General features: G+C 41.3%; 1 protein-coding gene across 4 annotated transcripts in view; it reads left to right on the top strand.

The window, feature by feature from the left end:
• MTAP (methylthioadenosine phosphorylase) overlaps positions 1–16,312 on the top strand; it is a 38,073-nt gene that overhangs the window by 5,032 nt on the left and 16,729 nt on the right. For 2 of the 4 annotated variants that reach the window (XR_013943497.1, XM_080573931.1), the window contains exons 2-4: positions 154–240; positions 10,076–10,134; positions 12,202–12,369. Coding sequence is in view for 3 of the 4 variants with exons in the window: in XM_080573931.1 (XP_080430057.1) it covers positions 154–240; positions 10,076–10,134; positions 12,202–12,369 (314 nt within the window). In the remaining variant the exon portion in view is untranslated. The remainder of the gene's footprint in view (positions 1–153; positions 241–10,075; positions 10,135–12,201; positions 12,370–16,312) is intronic. The other 2 variants (XM_080573933.1, XM_080573932.1) reach the window with 1 other exon arrangement.

Genomic DNA, 16,312 nt, shown 5'->3' on the forward strand with positions numbered 1-16,312 from the left:
GAAACTGTGCTGGGCGTGTAATATTATATTGATCCATGGTCTAGCCCCATCTCAAGCAGGAAATACATTTTGTAGCTGCCTAGGTAATTTTTCAAATATGTTGTTAAATGGAGCATAACTTCAAGAAGGCTAATATGTACTTTTCTGTCTAAGATTGGAATTATCGGTGGAACTGGCCTGGATGATCCAGATATCTTAGAAGGAAGAACAGAAAAATATGTTGATACTCCTTATGGCAAGGTCTGTATAACCTGCTCTGTTACTACTAAGACTTCCTCCCATTTTTAAGATGTTTGTGTGCTTGAAAAATTGTCAGACTAGGCTTCTGTGCTAAGTGGATGTATAACAGAGGTGCAGTCACAAGACTGTATTTCTTTTTAATGGCTATGTATTGTGTGATTCTAAGTTTGTAGAAACAAGATCTTACAAAAATGATAATGTGTAAAGGAGAATATACCTCTTCTCCTTTGTACATTGGATGAATTTACAAACTCAGTCCTGAATTTGCAGCCAAGAGGGATAAACCCTGTCTTTCAAATTTGTGCAATTGTGTGTCATGTATTATATTTCAGGTAGCTCCAGGAACCTTCCTAACTTGCAGAAAACTGTCCTTTGAGGTATATGGGCCACCATTTTCCTGTTATCCCTGAATTACACCTTATACACCAGTGCTTTCCTTACAGTCATGCTTACAACCACATCACTTGAAACATTTTAAAATGGAGCTTGAAGGCCGTTTATGTGGCATGGTATTCATGATAACCTCTCCTTTGTGTTGCTTCAGCCCTTTTCCTCAGCAAAGGGGAGTGGAGGCTAGGTATATTGTTCTATACACAGTGCTTAGTGTGGTATGAAGGACGTAGAAACTGGCAAGATGAAGGACAAGAGAGAGTTTTATGGGCAGGAAGTCAAGGAGGAGAGAGGTTCCAGTTGACACAGGAAGTTTATAGAAGATCTGAATCTCAGTTATTCTGCAATGTCGTAAGACCAGAGTAGTCCAACTGCTTTAGAATTGCCATGAGAATCACGTCTTATGAAATATACCAGCATAAGCTAATGTACATACAATAAAACATCTGGCATATAGCAGCAAGAGTCATTTTATGGATAGAAGCTGGCCAAAAAGTTCATCTCTGTGGCCTGTGGTTGAAAATTTGAATTTGTGCCTCTATTCAAAATGGTTTAAGGGGGAAATTGGAGTGGAAGGGGTTTGTGTGTGTACAGTTCAAGAAGGGGAAGGAGATAAAGGTCAAGGTAGGAAAAAATGTCAGAAAAATACATTTAATTTTTCCACCATCCTGCGGAATTTGCTAACAAACTGCAAGAGAATAAAGGAGACTCCCCTGCTCTGTTTTCTTTATCCTGCTGCCCAAATGTATCCAGTGTTGATACGAAGCAGGATCCACAAGCTAAACCAAACCAATTGCCATTTAATTTCTTATTTTTGGAAGCTCCTGGATGGTCACAGCATGGCTGTTTCTGCAGACTATTCAAAAGCAAAAATATTGCTACCCCTGTAGCAGATAAGGCTTGAAGCCTTTGTCCAAGAAATATGAAATGCTCTCCTCTCTCACAGATCAGAGGTTCAGATGAGAGGTATGGGCACAGCAGCAGTGCAGCCTTTTAGGAGGCTGTTCTGTGACAACACTTGGATGCAACAAGATTTGAGTGGCCCGAATTCTGGAGTGCTGTAGGTGACCCCCACAGAAGGGCTTAGTCTTACAGAGTTGAACAGGAGTACTTGCAGGATGGGTCTTACACGGGAGAGTGGAAAAAACTTCCTCAGTCCTGCATCTTTTGTCAATATGAAGGGCTTGTAAAATTTCATTTAGGGTGTAAATTTAGCTGCTGTGTTTTTCTCTGTTCTTCACAGAAGCAACATGGATGGGGGAAATTAGGTCTTGGTTGGCTGTTGTAGTTTGTGAGGTACCTTGATCAATGAACTTGCTATGTCTGAGCTTGTGCATTATGCATTCAGCATAGGCTCACTTTAAAAAGGCTTGTCACTGTTCTGCCTCTTTTTATGTGCATGTGTTGTGTTTTTTTTTTTAAACCGAGGAGCTGTCATAGCAGGAATGCATGTGTGAATTTCAGATACAGTTGTCAGCTAACTTGGACTCTTACGCTGACCTCCCGAGTGGGAAACTGAACAACTTCACAGGACTTCCATATCCGCAAAAGGGAGCACAGTCAAACAGCGAGTATTTATCCTCATCCTTGCTGGCCTGCCTCTCTTCTCTCTGCCTGTAGATCTGAACTCATGCCGTTGGTATGACAGTTGTTTCATGTAGTCAGACTTCTGCAGAGAACCATGTTAACTTCAGTGTTTGCACTTCTTGTCTTCATGGAACAACTGGTGGATAAGCCTTATGTTAAGAAGTGCAGGGCTTAGGCCACAAGGTACAGCTGGCATATGGTGCAATGCGTAGGTCAAGTTGCTTCACTTAAAATGAAGCAGAATCAAACCTGAGAAGTGTAATTTCTGAATTAATGTTTGCTCATTTTGCTGCTGAGACTTTTTAACATTCAGCAAGGAGGTGCTACACAGCCTGCTTCTCTTGTTTTAGAGCAACAGATAGCAGAGAAACAGCTGTCATTGCAGAATGCAAAATGGAAAATGAAAACCTTTTTTTTTTTTTTAATAAGTATGCTTGGAAAAGTGTAGAAGCCTGTGGTTTAGTTTAGTATTTTTTTCTGAAGCGTGTCTTCTTCCTGATCGCTATTGAAATAAAACCAAATTGTTTTTTGTTTTTTTTTTTCTGCCATAAGGATGTTTTTTCGTAGAGCCTTGACAACAATGAAGAGTGCCTGAAATTTTAAGAAGTAAAGCACTTAATCTAAACAAACACTTCAGACCTTTGTGGTCTTTTACCTGCTGAGAGAATCAAGATACAAACATCTTTCATTTAGTTTAAGTAAAACTAGGAAGAACAACAGTGAATATTTAAATGTCAAAACGAAAATGGAAAGCGTAGTTAAAAATGTATGTCCATTTCTTTCCACCCTGTAAAAATGTAAAGTGTACAATTCCACCCTCCTTAAATGTTATTTAATTGTTGAGTTTCTTGGCAAGAACACTGGAAAAAGTCTTTTTGCTGAAAACCTTCCTGGTGGTGACATTCCTTGACACCTTTGACATTTTAAAATGGCAAAATATTACTTTGAAGATGCTTTTTTACTTTTAGAAGCAGAATGTCTTTCATTTTATTTAAATAGATTTGTTGAACAAAGCCTTCTGCTTTGGTTTTCTAAAATCATAAGAATCATTTAAAAAACAAGTGGGGATGATTTTGTTTCTTCAGAAATCTGGAGAAGTTTCTGAAAAAGGAAGATAGTACAAGAATTCTTACAGTTCTGTATATCAATGTTGGTCCGCCTCTGATCTTTCAAGTTAAGTCAGTAATATTGGTGGAAATGTAGTAAATTAGTTTCATAAAAAATAATACAATTACACCTGTTAATATTCCAGCCTTCTCTTCTCCCTTTTCTGCTTCCATCATTCCTATTGTATAAAAAATTGGGATGAAAAGTCAGTGTTCTCTGGAAAATATCCCAAAACCTTTTGGTATTCTATCTCCAGGTATGGACAATACTGTTCTCTCAGAGAGCAAGAAAATTGCTTGCAACAGCATTTATCCTCAGCATCTTATTGTGAAGCTACTAATTAAACTTACTTTTTTCAGATTATACTTTCAGTTAGATTGTTCTACTTTCTGGATGTTAGAACTTGGTTCTGAAACACCTTTCCCCAAATCAGCAAATGGTCTTCCTGTTCTAGAAACTTCTATAAAGCATGTGTTTCCCCCCCACTGCCTCTTTTTTTTTTTTTTTTTCAAGGGTATATCTGGCTAACAAAGCAGGTTTCTTTTCTGACCTGTATATGAGCTCTGTGTGCTTGCGTCAGGAAAACCAGACTATGTAACATAGCACTAAAGCTCCTCTTCTGCCTCTCCTCTATCTGTGTGCATCGTTTGGTTCATAAACTTGATTGCAGGTTAAATGAAGATTTGGAAAATCTGAGATACTTTTTCTCTTTCAAGTTTTCCATGTGTGTGTTTATGCTGTTTTCTGTTCCATCTTGCTTCTGAGGTTAAGCCAAAATAAAAATGAATTCTGTCGACACCACATAAACCATACTTTATGCATATTTATGTTGTAGTCAGAGGGGATTTGTTTAAATTGTTTGTTACTGTCATAACTTAGGGTTAACTGTGTAGGATTCCTTGCTTCCTTTTCTGTTTTGCAACACTGAGTAATATATATCTGACTTGGATTTTGTGGAAGGGGGAAGTAGTTAAATGTAATTTAAATATGCATGTGAATTATTAATGTTTGAGAACTTTTTATTGGGCCTTTTATTAAATCCTGTTTTGAAAATACTATATTAGAGGTTTAAATTCAGATCGTTCCATTGGAACTTTTTAATATTTTATCAGCGTTTCAAAGCTTTGAAGTACATATGAGATAATATTGCAGAGGTATAGCACTGGAAAGATCTTGTGGGGGAAAAAGAGCGGAACTGAAGCATACACTAGCTCTGTTAAGTAGTTAACACACAGTTTGAAATTTCTGTGTCTTTCACTTCCTTGTAACTTTGTATGTGCTGATTTATCCTTATCTCCTTTCTGGATGCACTATTTGCAAACTCCTTTCTTAATCTGTCATTTATCAGTGCATTCTTTGTTCCAGATGTTCCATTTTCCTCATCATGTTTCTCACTTCCATAGGCAAGACGAGCCTTCAGGCAATCGCCTGGAAGATGCCCTCAGTCTGTTCTATAGAAATCTGTAACATGGCCAGCTTGAAGCCTTTTGAAGTGGCTAGGAAGGCAGCAGATAGGGAAGGACACCTTGGATGCTGTGACTGTTGGATTTAAAAGCTGTTGCATTCTTGCTGCGGCAGGTCGTGTATGTGAATATTCAGTAGAGTTCCATGACACAAATGAATATCAAATAGGAGTTAAATTGTACTTTTTTCCCCCAGGTATTTTGGAAATTGATAGAAACTTGAATCTGTCACTTGCAATAAACTTGAATCTGTCACTTCTGAAGGAAATGATCCATGATCTTTGTTTTTCACTTGGTGATCTTTATTTTTCATTTCAAGAGGAGGCCAGGAATTTCCACTGAAGTCCTCTTTAGTTTTTAAGGATATTTTTGTATTCTGCTGTGACCTAAGTTGCTTGCTTACTACTTCACACAGCAAATCTTCTTCTGGGCTTCCTAAACAAAACAAACAGACTCAAAAACCAAAACCCTAAATGCTAATTATTGTGAACTGTCATTGTTAAGGAATGTCATAAGAGCAAAATGCCTTGACAACTAGACAGTAAGCCTTTCTCCCTGTTCAGAAAGTGTACTTTTATAGCCATATTTGGTTCAGAAGAATATGCATAAAGTAAGGTATATAGGTTAAATTTAAATGTCAACAGCTTAACATTAAATATGGACTTCTTAAAAAGTCAGAATACACTATAATTCTGAAAATAACTTTTTGGAATATTCCTTTTATTAAAAAAAAAAAAAAAGGTAAACGTGCATCTGGCAGAATTTAAATCTAGGTGATTCAGTAAATGCTTTGAAGAAATCCTACATTAAAAATGACCCAAAATAGCTGCACAGTAGGAAGTAGAAAGTGTTATTCTTATTAGAAATAAAGATCTCTAATATGCAGCTATATGGGACTCATATATTAGTTTTTTATTCTATGTCTCTGCACATTTTCACATGTGTAGTAGAATTAACAGCTGTAAATGAGAATTGAAATTTTATAGCTAGTGTTAAAAAAAAAAATGATACTAAGTAGTAGGCAACAGACATTTCTAAATGTGAATGTGTGAGTTCTCCCAGACTTTTACGAGTTTGTGATCAGTAAATATATTGTAATTTTGTTAACAACTATTTCAGCTTTAAATCCCAGGAAGGAGAGACTGGCGCAGTGTCTTCCAACATACTTACAGTTTCTGGTACACAGGTTCTGGTACTTACAGGTTCTGGTAAATAGCAAAAGTAAGTGCAGTTCTGAACTGGACAGGAGAAGCAACACATCCAACTGCACCAATGTTCAGCAGCAATGCAGTTCAGCATCTAATGAAACAGAGGCCTTACATTTTTTAACAAAAAGTTTTGAAGATGGGAAGCGAGAAGCACCGCACATTTCAGAACCCTGATGTGTATAGCCTGGGAGCAGACTCCACCCGCGAAGTCAGGAGCTCAGAGAACTAGTCCTGACTCTCCCCTTGCCTCTTCTGCACACAGAGGTTTTGATCAAACAAATGAAAAACTCTTCTCCAAGGTGTCAAGGTAGGAGCTCCCTCCTCATTTTGGCCAAATTCTTACTGCTGGACAGACCTTCATGCTCCTTCCTTTGGCCCAAAGCATCTGCATATGTTTGTTTTGTAACTTCAAAGAAAACACAACAAAGCTTGTTTTATTAACAGCCAATAGACACTTCAAAGTAAAAATGTGGCTGAGAAATTAATCATTCTGGAACTCCAAAGTGAGATTTATTATTGTTCCAAAGCTAATAAAGAAATGAACCAGAAGCTAGCTGCATGAATCACTCTTAAAAAATAAAGTCAGATCTTCAATGACTACAGTATGTGTGTTGGTAAAATGAATTGCAATCATCTAATTTTCTTCCTTTACATTTAAAATAATGTTACTGTTGTTCCTTAGCTTCTCAATGGCCTGGGGAAAGTGTTTCCCTTCAGCAGAGAAGGTCTTGTCTGATAACGCTTTCCCAGATTACGGAAAAGGTTCTTCTTCCCCACTCTTCCTATATTTTTTTTGAGTCTAAAAATCCAAATGAACTTCCTCTGAGGAAATACCTACTTTCAGTATTTACCAGGTCATTGTCTCGGGAAACTGGTTCTGATGGGAATGCAAATGCAGGGACATGGCATTAACATTTGCTCAGTTGAGTTACAAGTGGGGTGGTGTTACACCTAGGGGATTACATTCATAGATTCCATGTGGAATTTTTTCCAGTTCCTCCCAGTGCACAATTTGCCAGTAGGAAAATGTGGCCAGCTCCAGATGCAGTACCAGGTGTTCATTTTTAAAGAACCGTTGCTGCAACTTGCTGCTCCAGGGGCTGGTCCCCATCTACAAGATGTCCTCTGCCTGCTCCTGCGCCCGCAGCCTCCATGACCACACGCTGCTGGCAAACAAAGCCTGTTTCACACGTAGGACTGTGGCCAGAGAGGAGCCCACAGGAGCCCTGCTGTGTTTTCTCAGACCATCAGCTTGTTTTTGGGCCTGGCTGAGCAGGGATGCTGCTTGCCCAGCAGTGTGGCCGTACGGCCTGCATTGTCCTCAGTCCCTTTCAACTCCTTCCAGGTTACTGTCGTGGTCTTACAACTGTTTTTACTGATGAGTATATTATATTATTTCCTCAAACTATATAGCACCTAAATTTTCACTAGGCAGAACAGCTTGGTCTTTGCTAAGTTACTTGTACAGAAGATATGTTTTCCCCTAAGGGCTGGTAGGGCTCAGCTTCTGGTACTCAATGCTTGTCAACGCATTAAAGTGTCTTTGAACGCTTCTGTTCTCCTTGGCTTTATTTTCAAGCACAAAACCTCCAACTAGAAATAAATGATAGCTTTGCAGTGCAGGGATAAATTGCTTGGACAAAAAAGTTACAGTGATTTCAAAGGGAAATTCAAACATCAGCATCAAATCTCAAGACACTTTTGAAAGGGTTTCCTGTTTTTCCAGTCCTTTAGGGGTGGTGAGTTCATGCAGAGCTTGCTGAGAGGTTGCTTGCACGAGGAGAGCAGCTTGTGGCAGTAATGGCATGTCTGCAAGCAGCAGAATTGGTAACAGAAACTGAGCTGAGAGCAGGCTTCTTGCCTCAAATCACATGCCAAAACCACACAAGAGCTTCAAACACGTCAGCTTCCAGAAGATGGAGCTGCCCTTCTTAGCAGCCTGCATCAAGGGACATTTCCAGTGCAGAGGGCTGCTCAGCAGAAGACTCGGGAACAGCACTCGTTTTTCATATGATGGTCCTTCCCCAGGCTGCAGAGTGGTGTGCTGTGTTTGCATGTGTTGCTGCTTTGGACCTGGGCTGAGCAAAGATGGTGATTTCAGCCCAAAGAGATTAAGTGATTGTTGAGGAATTTATATATTGCTGTCCTGTGTAAATGAAGACCAGAGGAAAAAAATATTCTTACAGCTACAAGTTGCTTCTGCAAACGTGAGGGAATACAGTGCTGGGCAGTACTATGCAGCCTCCTCCAAATGTTGCTGCAAAGCAGGAGATGGACTCCTTGTGACACCCAGGCAAGCGCATCCTGCTGCAGTGATCTGCTTCAACCTGGGTCCCCCACGGGCAGCAGCTCCTGCCAGGTCACCTGCTCCTGCATGGTCTCCTCTTCACGGGCTACAGGTCCGGCCTGGAATCTGCTCTGGTGGGGGTCTTTCACAGGCCACAGCCTCCGTCAGTGCAGAACCACCTGCTCCACCAGGTGCTCCTCCACGGGCTGCAGCGTGGAACCCTGCTCCACTGTGGTACTCCATGGGCTGCAGGGGGACAGCCTGCTTCACCATGGTCCTCACCACAGGCTGCAGGGGACTTTGCACCGGCGCCTGGGGCACCTCTCCCCCTTCTTCTTCACTGACCTTGGTGCCTGCAAGGCTGTTTCTCATTCCTCTCACTCTCCCAGCGTTGTTTTTTTTTCCCATGTCTAAAATATGCTTTCACAGAGGCGCAAACAACATCACTTATTGGCTCAGCTCTGGTCAGCAGTGGGGCCCTTACCTAACATGGGGCAGCTTCTAGATCCTTCTCACAGAAGCCACCCCTGTGGCCCCCTGCTACCAAAACCTTGCCATGTAAACCCACTAGAGTGCTACAAGGATGGTGATGGGTCTGGAGGGGAAGACGTATGAGGCTGAAGTCACTTGGTTTGCTCAGCCCAGAGCAGAGGAGGCTGAGGAGAGGCCTCATGGCAGCCTGCAGCTTCCTCACGAGGGGAGCAGAGTGACAGGCACTGAGCTCTGCTCTGGGGATAGGACAGGACATGGTCACAGCACCAAGCCTGACAGAGTTCAAGAAGTGTTTGAACAAGGCTCTCAGACACATGGTCTGATTTTTAGATGGTCCTGTGTGGAGCCAGGAGTTGGACTTGAAGATCCTTGTGGGTCCCTTCCAACTCAGGATATTCTGTTATTCTATGAATACAACCCACAGAACAGTTCATTTGCTGCAGTGACAATTGATGACTTGGGATTGCCCACTGTAGGGCATGTGTCCCAGCTGGGCAGCTACAAACAAGATGCTGTAGCTTCGTGGCTGGTTGGCTACTCAGGGGGAACACATTGTCCTACAGCTGTGAGAGGAAAGTGCATTTCATCTCTTGGTCCCTAGACTAACCAAATGCAATGCTGCTTCTGCAGTTAGTGTACAAGAAGTTCTCTGCCATATCATAGTTCACTTCCAAAAGGGAGGACTCTATGCAGCAGGGAAGAGGGAGTTTGTTGGGAAGTGTGGGGAGCAGACGAAAGGATTGGAGGAGTCTGAAACATGAGAATGAGCTTGGTAGAAAGGTGACAGAGAAATGAATGGGGAATGTTACGGTAAGGGACAGATTAAAAGCAATTTCTGTTGGGGGGGGTCTTTCTGTAGGAAATGACACCTTTTTAGTATAAACCAACCAAAGTTTGCAAAGGACAGTGATAACTGATTTAAAGGCAACATGCTCATGATTCTTTTTCATGTTAATTCTGCTCTGTTTGAAATTACTGTTTCAAAGTATTTGAAAGTATGAGTGTTTCAAAGTACTATTTCAAACCTCAAAGTGGGTGCTTGCAGTTATTGTTAGTATGAACACAGAAACAGTGTGAGGATCCTGGCTGATCTTCCAGTTCTACGCTTGTACTAATCTGCCACATCAAATCACAGGCTTATTCTGAGCTGGAGATAGTGTGAGACTACAGTGCTATTTCCAGTGTTTCCTTTATCTAACTAGTATTTCCTTACATAGCTGTCCTGCTTATTTGTAAGTAGTAGTTAAGGTTTGTGTTGTGATTGGTAAGCAGTAACTCATTCTTTTTTGCTTGTTTTGCAGCCATCAGATGCTTTGATTTTGGGAAAGATAAAAAATGTGAACTGTGTGCTGTTGGCAAGGTAAATGAGCATTTTAGGGAATTTTATATTATGTCTTGAAGTTTTCTCAGAAGTCTTCTCTTTTTACATGAGGTGAACTGAATTTTTACCCTGACTTTGTCAGGCCTGTATGTCAACCTATACTTGGTACTCCCGTAGACTCTTCCAAATCATCCCCTTTGATTACTGAGTCCTCTAGCTGCTACCTGTATTGCTTAGAAAGCTGCATCCCATATAGTTCTCCCTCCCTGGGTCACCTTTATTCAGACGTCTCTTACCATACTTACAACAGATGCTGGAAGCAGGATTTGCAAATGAATGCATGGAAAAGTAACACTGGCTAGCATAGCCATGGATATCTTGGATTAAAGTGCTAATAGATGAAATATTAAAATGTTAATACAGCATCTGGGCAACATGGTCTGAGCCAGCTGCTAATAACAAGGTCCATTAACAGTTCTTGACAAGCAGAGGTGATGAATCAGGTCCAGGATCCATCCAGGTAGTCCAGGCAGGAGCAGTAGGAGACAGGGCCAGGACAGGGCTGGAGACAAGGCTGAAGCATTTGTGCAAAAATCCATCGAAATAACAGGTCTGGAGACAAATGACAGCAAAGGTCTAAGGGCCGTCCAGGAGGCACGGCTGTGACACAGCTTGGGCAAAGAGAGATGGCCAGGGCCTGAGCCTGAGGGAGGGAGCACTGAGCTCATGGGCACTGTGTGCCTGTGTGGAAGACAAAGGGTGAGGCTGGCCAGGGCAATTGTGACCTATTTGCAGTTAATGACCTGACTCTTTCCGTGCCAGTATTTTTTCATTAAATTGCTGACTGTTACCATCTCCACGTTTCTGCTTGTGGTTTGCTGGCATATTTTATTATACCTGGGAAACATTTTCTAAAATAAAAATACTAAGCCAAGGTCACGTAGTTGTGCTATATCAGAATAGTCCTTGGGCTACAGGTGGCTGAACCACTGTGCTGTGAGTTATTTCCTCACTGGGTTTTATGACCATTCACATATGAGTCCCACAAGTTTATTTTTGGGACCAAGGTACCTGCACCTTTGCTTAGTGTTCTGCGGGGGAGGGGGGAAGTTAACTTTGAATGCCAGATTTAAAAAAAAAAAAAAAAAAGATATATATTCTGGAAGAGGATTCTTACAGCTGCAATACTAAACAATAAATCTACACACTTGCTAGCTTATCAGAAATGCTAATGACAACATGGGAATTCTGCCTGACAGTACTTGGTTGTGCCATGTGCAATTCCCAGTTCCCAACTGATCAAGTTTTTAAAACTTTTTGCTCTCTTTAAAGGACCTAATTGGTAAATTAAGTTCCCCCTTTCCTCCTGCATATTTTGGAACAACTTTCAAATCTGTTTAATGGGAGTGATGCATCTCTGTAGTGTTGACAGAGGTAAAACGAAAGCATGTTATTATAAGACTTAAGTATTTTCTGTTTTGGTGAAAAAAAAATCTGAAACAATGCAAAGTCATTCTTCTAATTTATGAAAACTGACAGATCATTTTAGAAGCAAAGAGAAAAATCTGATGATACACTACTGTTTTCTCTGGGAGGGTGACATTAAAACAGGGTGTGTTTTCTGCTTTTAATTTCCTGTGATGTTCCACTCTTTTCTAGATTGGAGAATACAAGCAATACTTATGAGTGGAAATTATAGAGTTGTATATAAATCTTAGAAATCTGTTATAGTGTGTGTAAGGTGTAATATTGCTATTCCCTGGGTATTCAGAATCTATGAAAATGGATTACAAATTTCAGAGAAAAATGCTTTTTGTACCCTTGAAGATGCTAACATGTATTTGGATTGTAGTTTCAAGAATATTTTTCATTACAATCTTGAAGTTCAACTTGTAAAAAAAAAATGCTACAGCACTACTTCTTGGTTCAAATATTAAGAGAATCTTAATGCAGTTAAGAAAACAAGCTATGCCTCAAGATGCTGAAATGATCAGTCCCACCTCCAGTGTTGTTTAGAGAAACTACATTTCCTGGAATTCTGTTTGAGAGGACAAAGGCAATTTCAGTCTGATTTATTTTACTTGCTGTCTACATGCATTTTTGCAGACATGGAAGACATCATACAATTATGCCATCAAATGTTAATTACCGTGCCAATATCTGGGCGTTAAAAGAGGAGAATTGCTCACATGTTTTGGTGACTACTGCCTGCGGTTCATTACGAGAAGAAATACAACCAGGTGATCTTATCATGATTGACCAGTTTATTGACAGGTAAGTAACATCTGCTTTTAATTATGTACTTAGTTTGGGAGGAGAAAAAAGGGTATGGGGTTAAACTGTATAAAAATATGTTGATGTTAATTAAGCTTTTGTGGAATGAGGTGATAGCCTCAGTTCTTACGGCATAAAGGGATATTCATGTAAGAAAGCATGATAGGAAACAGGAATGAGATTAGAAGTCTAGCTGTAACAGGTACTGAAGAAATACCGGGCTTTGAAGAATTGTCTCAAACAAACCAAAATACTGCTCCTTGGGAAGAGTCTGCTGAAGTAAAGAGGTCTCTTTGGATGTGAGTGAGGAGCATTGTAAGAGCACAAACCACTGTAAGCTTCAGAAAGATTCTGAAATGAAATGGAGAGGTGCAAGAAGGAATTCAGTAGAGTAGGATCCTGGTAGAAAAAAACATACAGTAATGATGAGGCAGTATACAGGAGAGATCAAAAACAACATTGTGGTAAAAGATAGGGGGTGATTTTAAAACAAGAATCGATGCTAACATTTTTTATTTTCTAAGAATCATAAGGAAGTATTGTTTTCTAAAGTCCGTGTACTCCCATCAATAACCCCTTCTTGATTATCCAGTGATTTGAAAAATCCAGACAAAACCCAAAAGGAAGAAGCAACATTTAAAGATCACCAACTACACCAAATAATTCAGAAGTGCAGTTGCACATGTTTACAAGTCAATTTAATTTTAATACTTGTATTATATATTAAAGTCATATCTCTCTGCTCCATCTAGTTTTAAGTTGGAATGGTTTTTAGAATGGTTTATGAGGAATCTTTGTGCTTATGTGGAACTGCTGGCAATATTTCATTGCCAGCTGAACATGTCTACTTGTTTTCTGCAATGAGGTGCTATTTGAATTCTGACATACTGATTTTTTGTGTAACTGTTTTTTCTTGTAAAAGAATGTATTTTAAGTACAGTGTATCTAAATGACTAAGTACCCTGCAGGAACAAGCCCTATATAGACTGCTTTGTGTTATATTGGAGTTGATTTCTGAGCGGAGAGTAGCTGCATTGCTATCAGTGGATGGGATTTTTTCCTTTTTTATTTTTTTGATGAGGCTAAAAGTATTGAGGCTGATCACTTTGTTTATACAGACTAAATCATATTCATCCTTATTCTGCCAATAGTACTTGGAAGTGAGCAATTTTATATCACGATTGATGGAGGAAATGCTAAACAAAGGTATGTGGTTTGGATAATTGTGAGTAAAGCAATATATTATTCTGACAACATTATAATCTAGCAGGCTCAAAGGTAGGTGTGAGGAGCCTAACTATGCTAAACCTTGATCTGCATGCATGGTAAGAAGTAGCCCGGAGAGAACACGTTTTTAAACAAGAAAGAATTTGGATGATAGCAGAATTATTGTCTGCTACAGATGAGGGGTGGAAGTATAGAGAAACTAACTCATGCAGAGGTCAGTCAGAAAGACAATGACAGAGCCAGGAAATGAACCCAGATAATGAAATCTGAGACCATACTTCATCCAAAATGTAATTTTCAAAATTAATGATTCATTTTGAAGCTAGCTGATCTCCCACAGCTTTACATTTCCGAGCACTTGCCAGTCTGCATGAAAGACTTTCTGAGCTAGAAAGGAAATAACCAGCTTTATTAAGTTTGGATATTAAGAACATATCCCTTTAAAGAAAAAAAAAAAAAGAAAAAAGAAAGAAAAACATTTTTATAATAAAATTGTAAAGTTATGTGTTGTAAAGAGGATTGAAAGGAAGTTGATGGTTTAGGTTGTGTTAAAGAAGCCTTAATGGTATCCTGGGCTGTATTACACAAAGCATCACTAGCAGGTGGAGAGAAGAGATCCTTCCCTTCTTCTCAGCACTGGTGAGGCCACAGCTGGAGTGCCGAGTCCAGTTCTGGGCTCCCTAGTGCCAGAGAGACATGGACATATGGAAGAGAGTCCAACAAAGGGCCACAGAGGCAAAAAAGGGAGTGGAGTATGTCCCCTGTGAGGAAATGCTGAGAGAGCTGGGACTGTTCAGCCTGGGGAAGAGGAGGCTCTCATCAGTGTCTATAAATACCTGAAGGGAGGATGCAAAGAAGATGGAGGCAGGGTCTTTTCAGTGGTTCCCAGTAATAGGACAGGAGGCAGTGGGTACAAGCTGCAGCAGAAGAGGTTCCCTCTGAACAACATGAAGCACTTCTGTGCTGTGAGGGCGCCTGAGCACTGGCATAGGTTGCCCAGGGAGGCTGTGGAGCCTCCCTGCTTGTGGAGCTTCAAAAGACGCCCAGAAATGGTCACAGAATCACAGAATGTTAGGGACTGGAAGGGACCTTGAAAGATCATCTAGTCCAATCCCCCTGTCAGCGCAGAAACACCTAGATCAGGTCACACAGGAATGCATCCAGGCAGGTTTTGAAAGTCTCCAGAGGAGGAGACTCCACAACCCCTCTGGGCAGCCTGTTCTGGTGTTCCATCACCCTCACCGTGAAAAAGTTTTGTCTCATATTTAAGCAGAACCTCCTATGTTCCAGCTTGCATGCATTGCCCCTTGTCCTATCATTAGATTTCACTGAGAAGAGCCTGGCTGTGTCCTCCTGATACTCACCCTTTACATATTTATAAACATTAATAAGGTCACCCCTCAGTCTCCTCCAAGCTAAAGAGACCCAGCGACCCAGCTCCCTCAGCCTTTCCTCATAAGGCAGATGCTCCACTTCCTTAATCAGCCTTGTGGCTCTGTGCAGGACTCTCTCAAGCAGTTCCCTGTCCTTCTTGAACTGAGGGGCCCAGAACTGGATGCAATATTCCAGATGTGGTCTCACCAGGGCAGAGTAGAGGGGGAGGAGAACCCCCCTTGACCTACTAACCGCACCCCTTCTGATACACCCCAGGATACCACTGGCCTTTCTGGCCACAAGGGCAGAGTGCTGGCTCATGGTCATCTTGCTGTCCACCAGGACACCCAGGTCTCTCTCCCCTTCGTTGCTCTCCAGCAGGGCAGTCCTCAACTTATACTGGTGTCTGGGGTTGTTCTTGCCCAGATGCAGGACTCTACACTTGCCCTCATTATATTTTATTAAGTTTCTCCCCGCCCAATTCTCCAACCTGTCGAGGTCCCACTGGAGGGCAGCACAGCATTCTGGCATGTCAGCCACTCCTTTCAGTTTAGAGTCATCAGCAAACTTGCTCACAGCGCACTCCATTCCCTCATCCAAGTCGTTGATGAATATATTGAACAACACTGGTCCCAGTACCGACCTCTGAGGGACTCCTCTAGATACAGGCCTCCAACTAGACTCCGTCCCATTGACTACAACTCTCTGGCTTCTTCCCTTCAGCCAGTTCACAGTACACCTCACTACCCAATCATCCAGACCACACTTCCTCGCTTTAGCTGCAAGGATGCTGTGGGAGAGTGTGTCAAATGCTTTACTGAAATCAAGATAGACTACACCCACTGCTTTACCATCATCTGTCCACCTGGTTATATCCTCATAAAAGGCTATCAGGTTGGTTAAGCATGACTTCCCCTTGGTGAAGCCATGTTGACTGCTCCTAACGACCCTTTTGTCCTTTATATGCCTAGAGACAACACCAAGGTTAAGTTGTTCCATCACCTTACCAGGGATGGAGGTGAGGTTAACCAGTCTATAGTTACCCAGGTCCTTCTTGCCCTTTTTGAAGACAGGATTAACATTTCTTTCCCCCAGTCCTTGGGCACCTCTCCCGATGCCCATGGCTTACCAAAGATGATGGAGAGTGGCCTGGCAATGGCTTCCACCAGCTCCCTCAGCACCTGCGGGTGCATCCCATCAGGACCCATGGATTTATGGATGTCCACCTTGCTTAATCAGTCCTTAACCCAGCCCTTATTAACCCAGGCAAACTCCTCCTTTATCCTGACTTCCTCTGGGGCCTCAGTGGTACAGGGCTCCTCAGGAGAGCCTCCAGCATTAT

The sequence above is a fragment of the Anser brachyrhynchus genome (assembly GCF_964034855.1).
Source record: "Anser brachyrhynchus genome assembly, chromosome: Z".
Classification (NCBI taxonomy): domain Eukaryota; kingdom Metazoa; phylum Chordata; class Aves; order Anseriformes; family Anatidae; genus Anser; species Anser brachyrhynchus.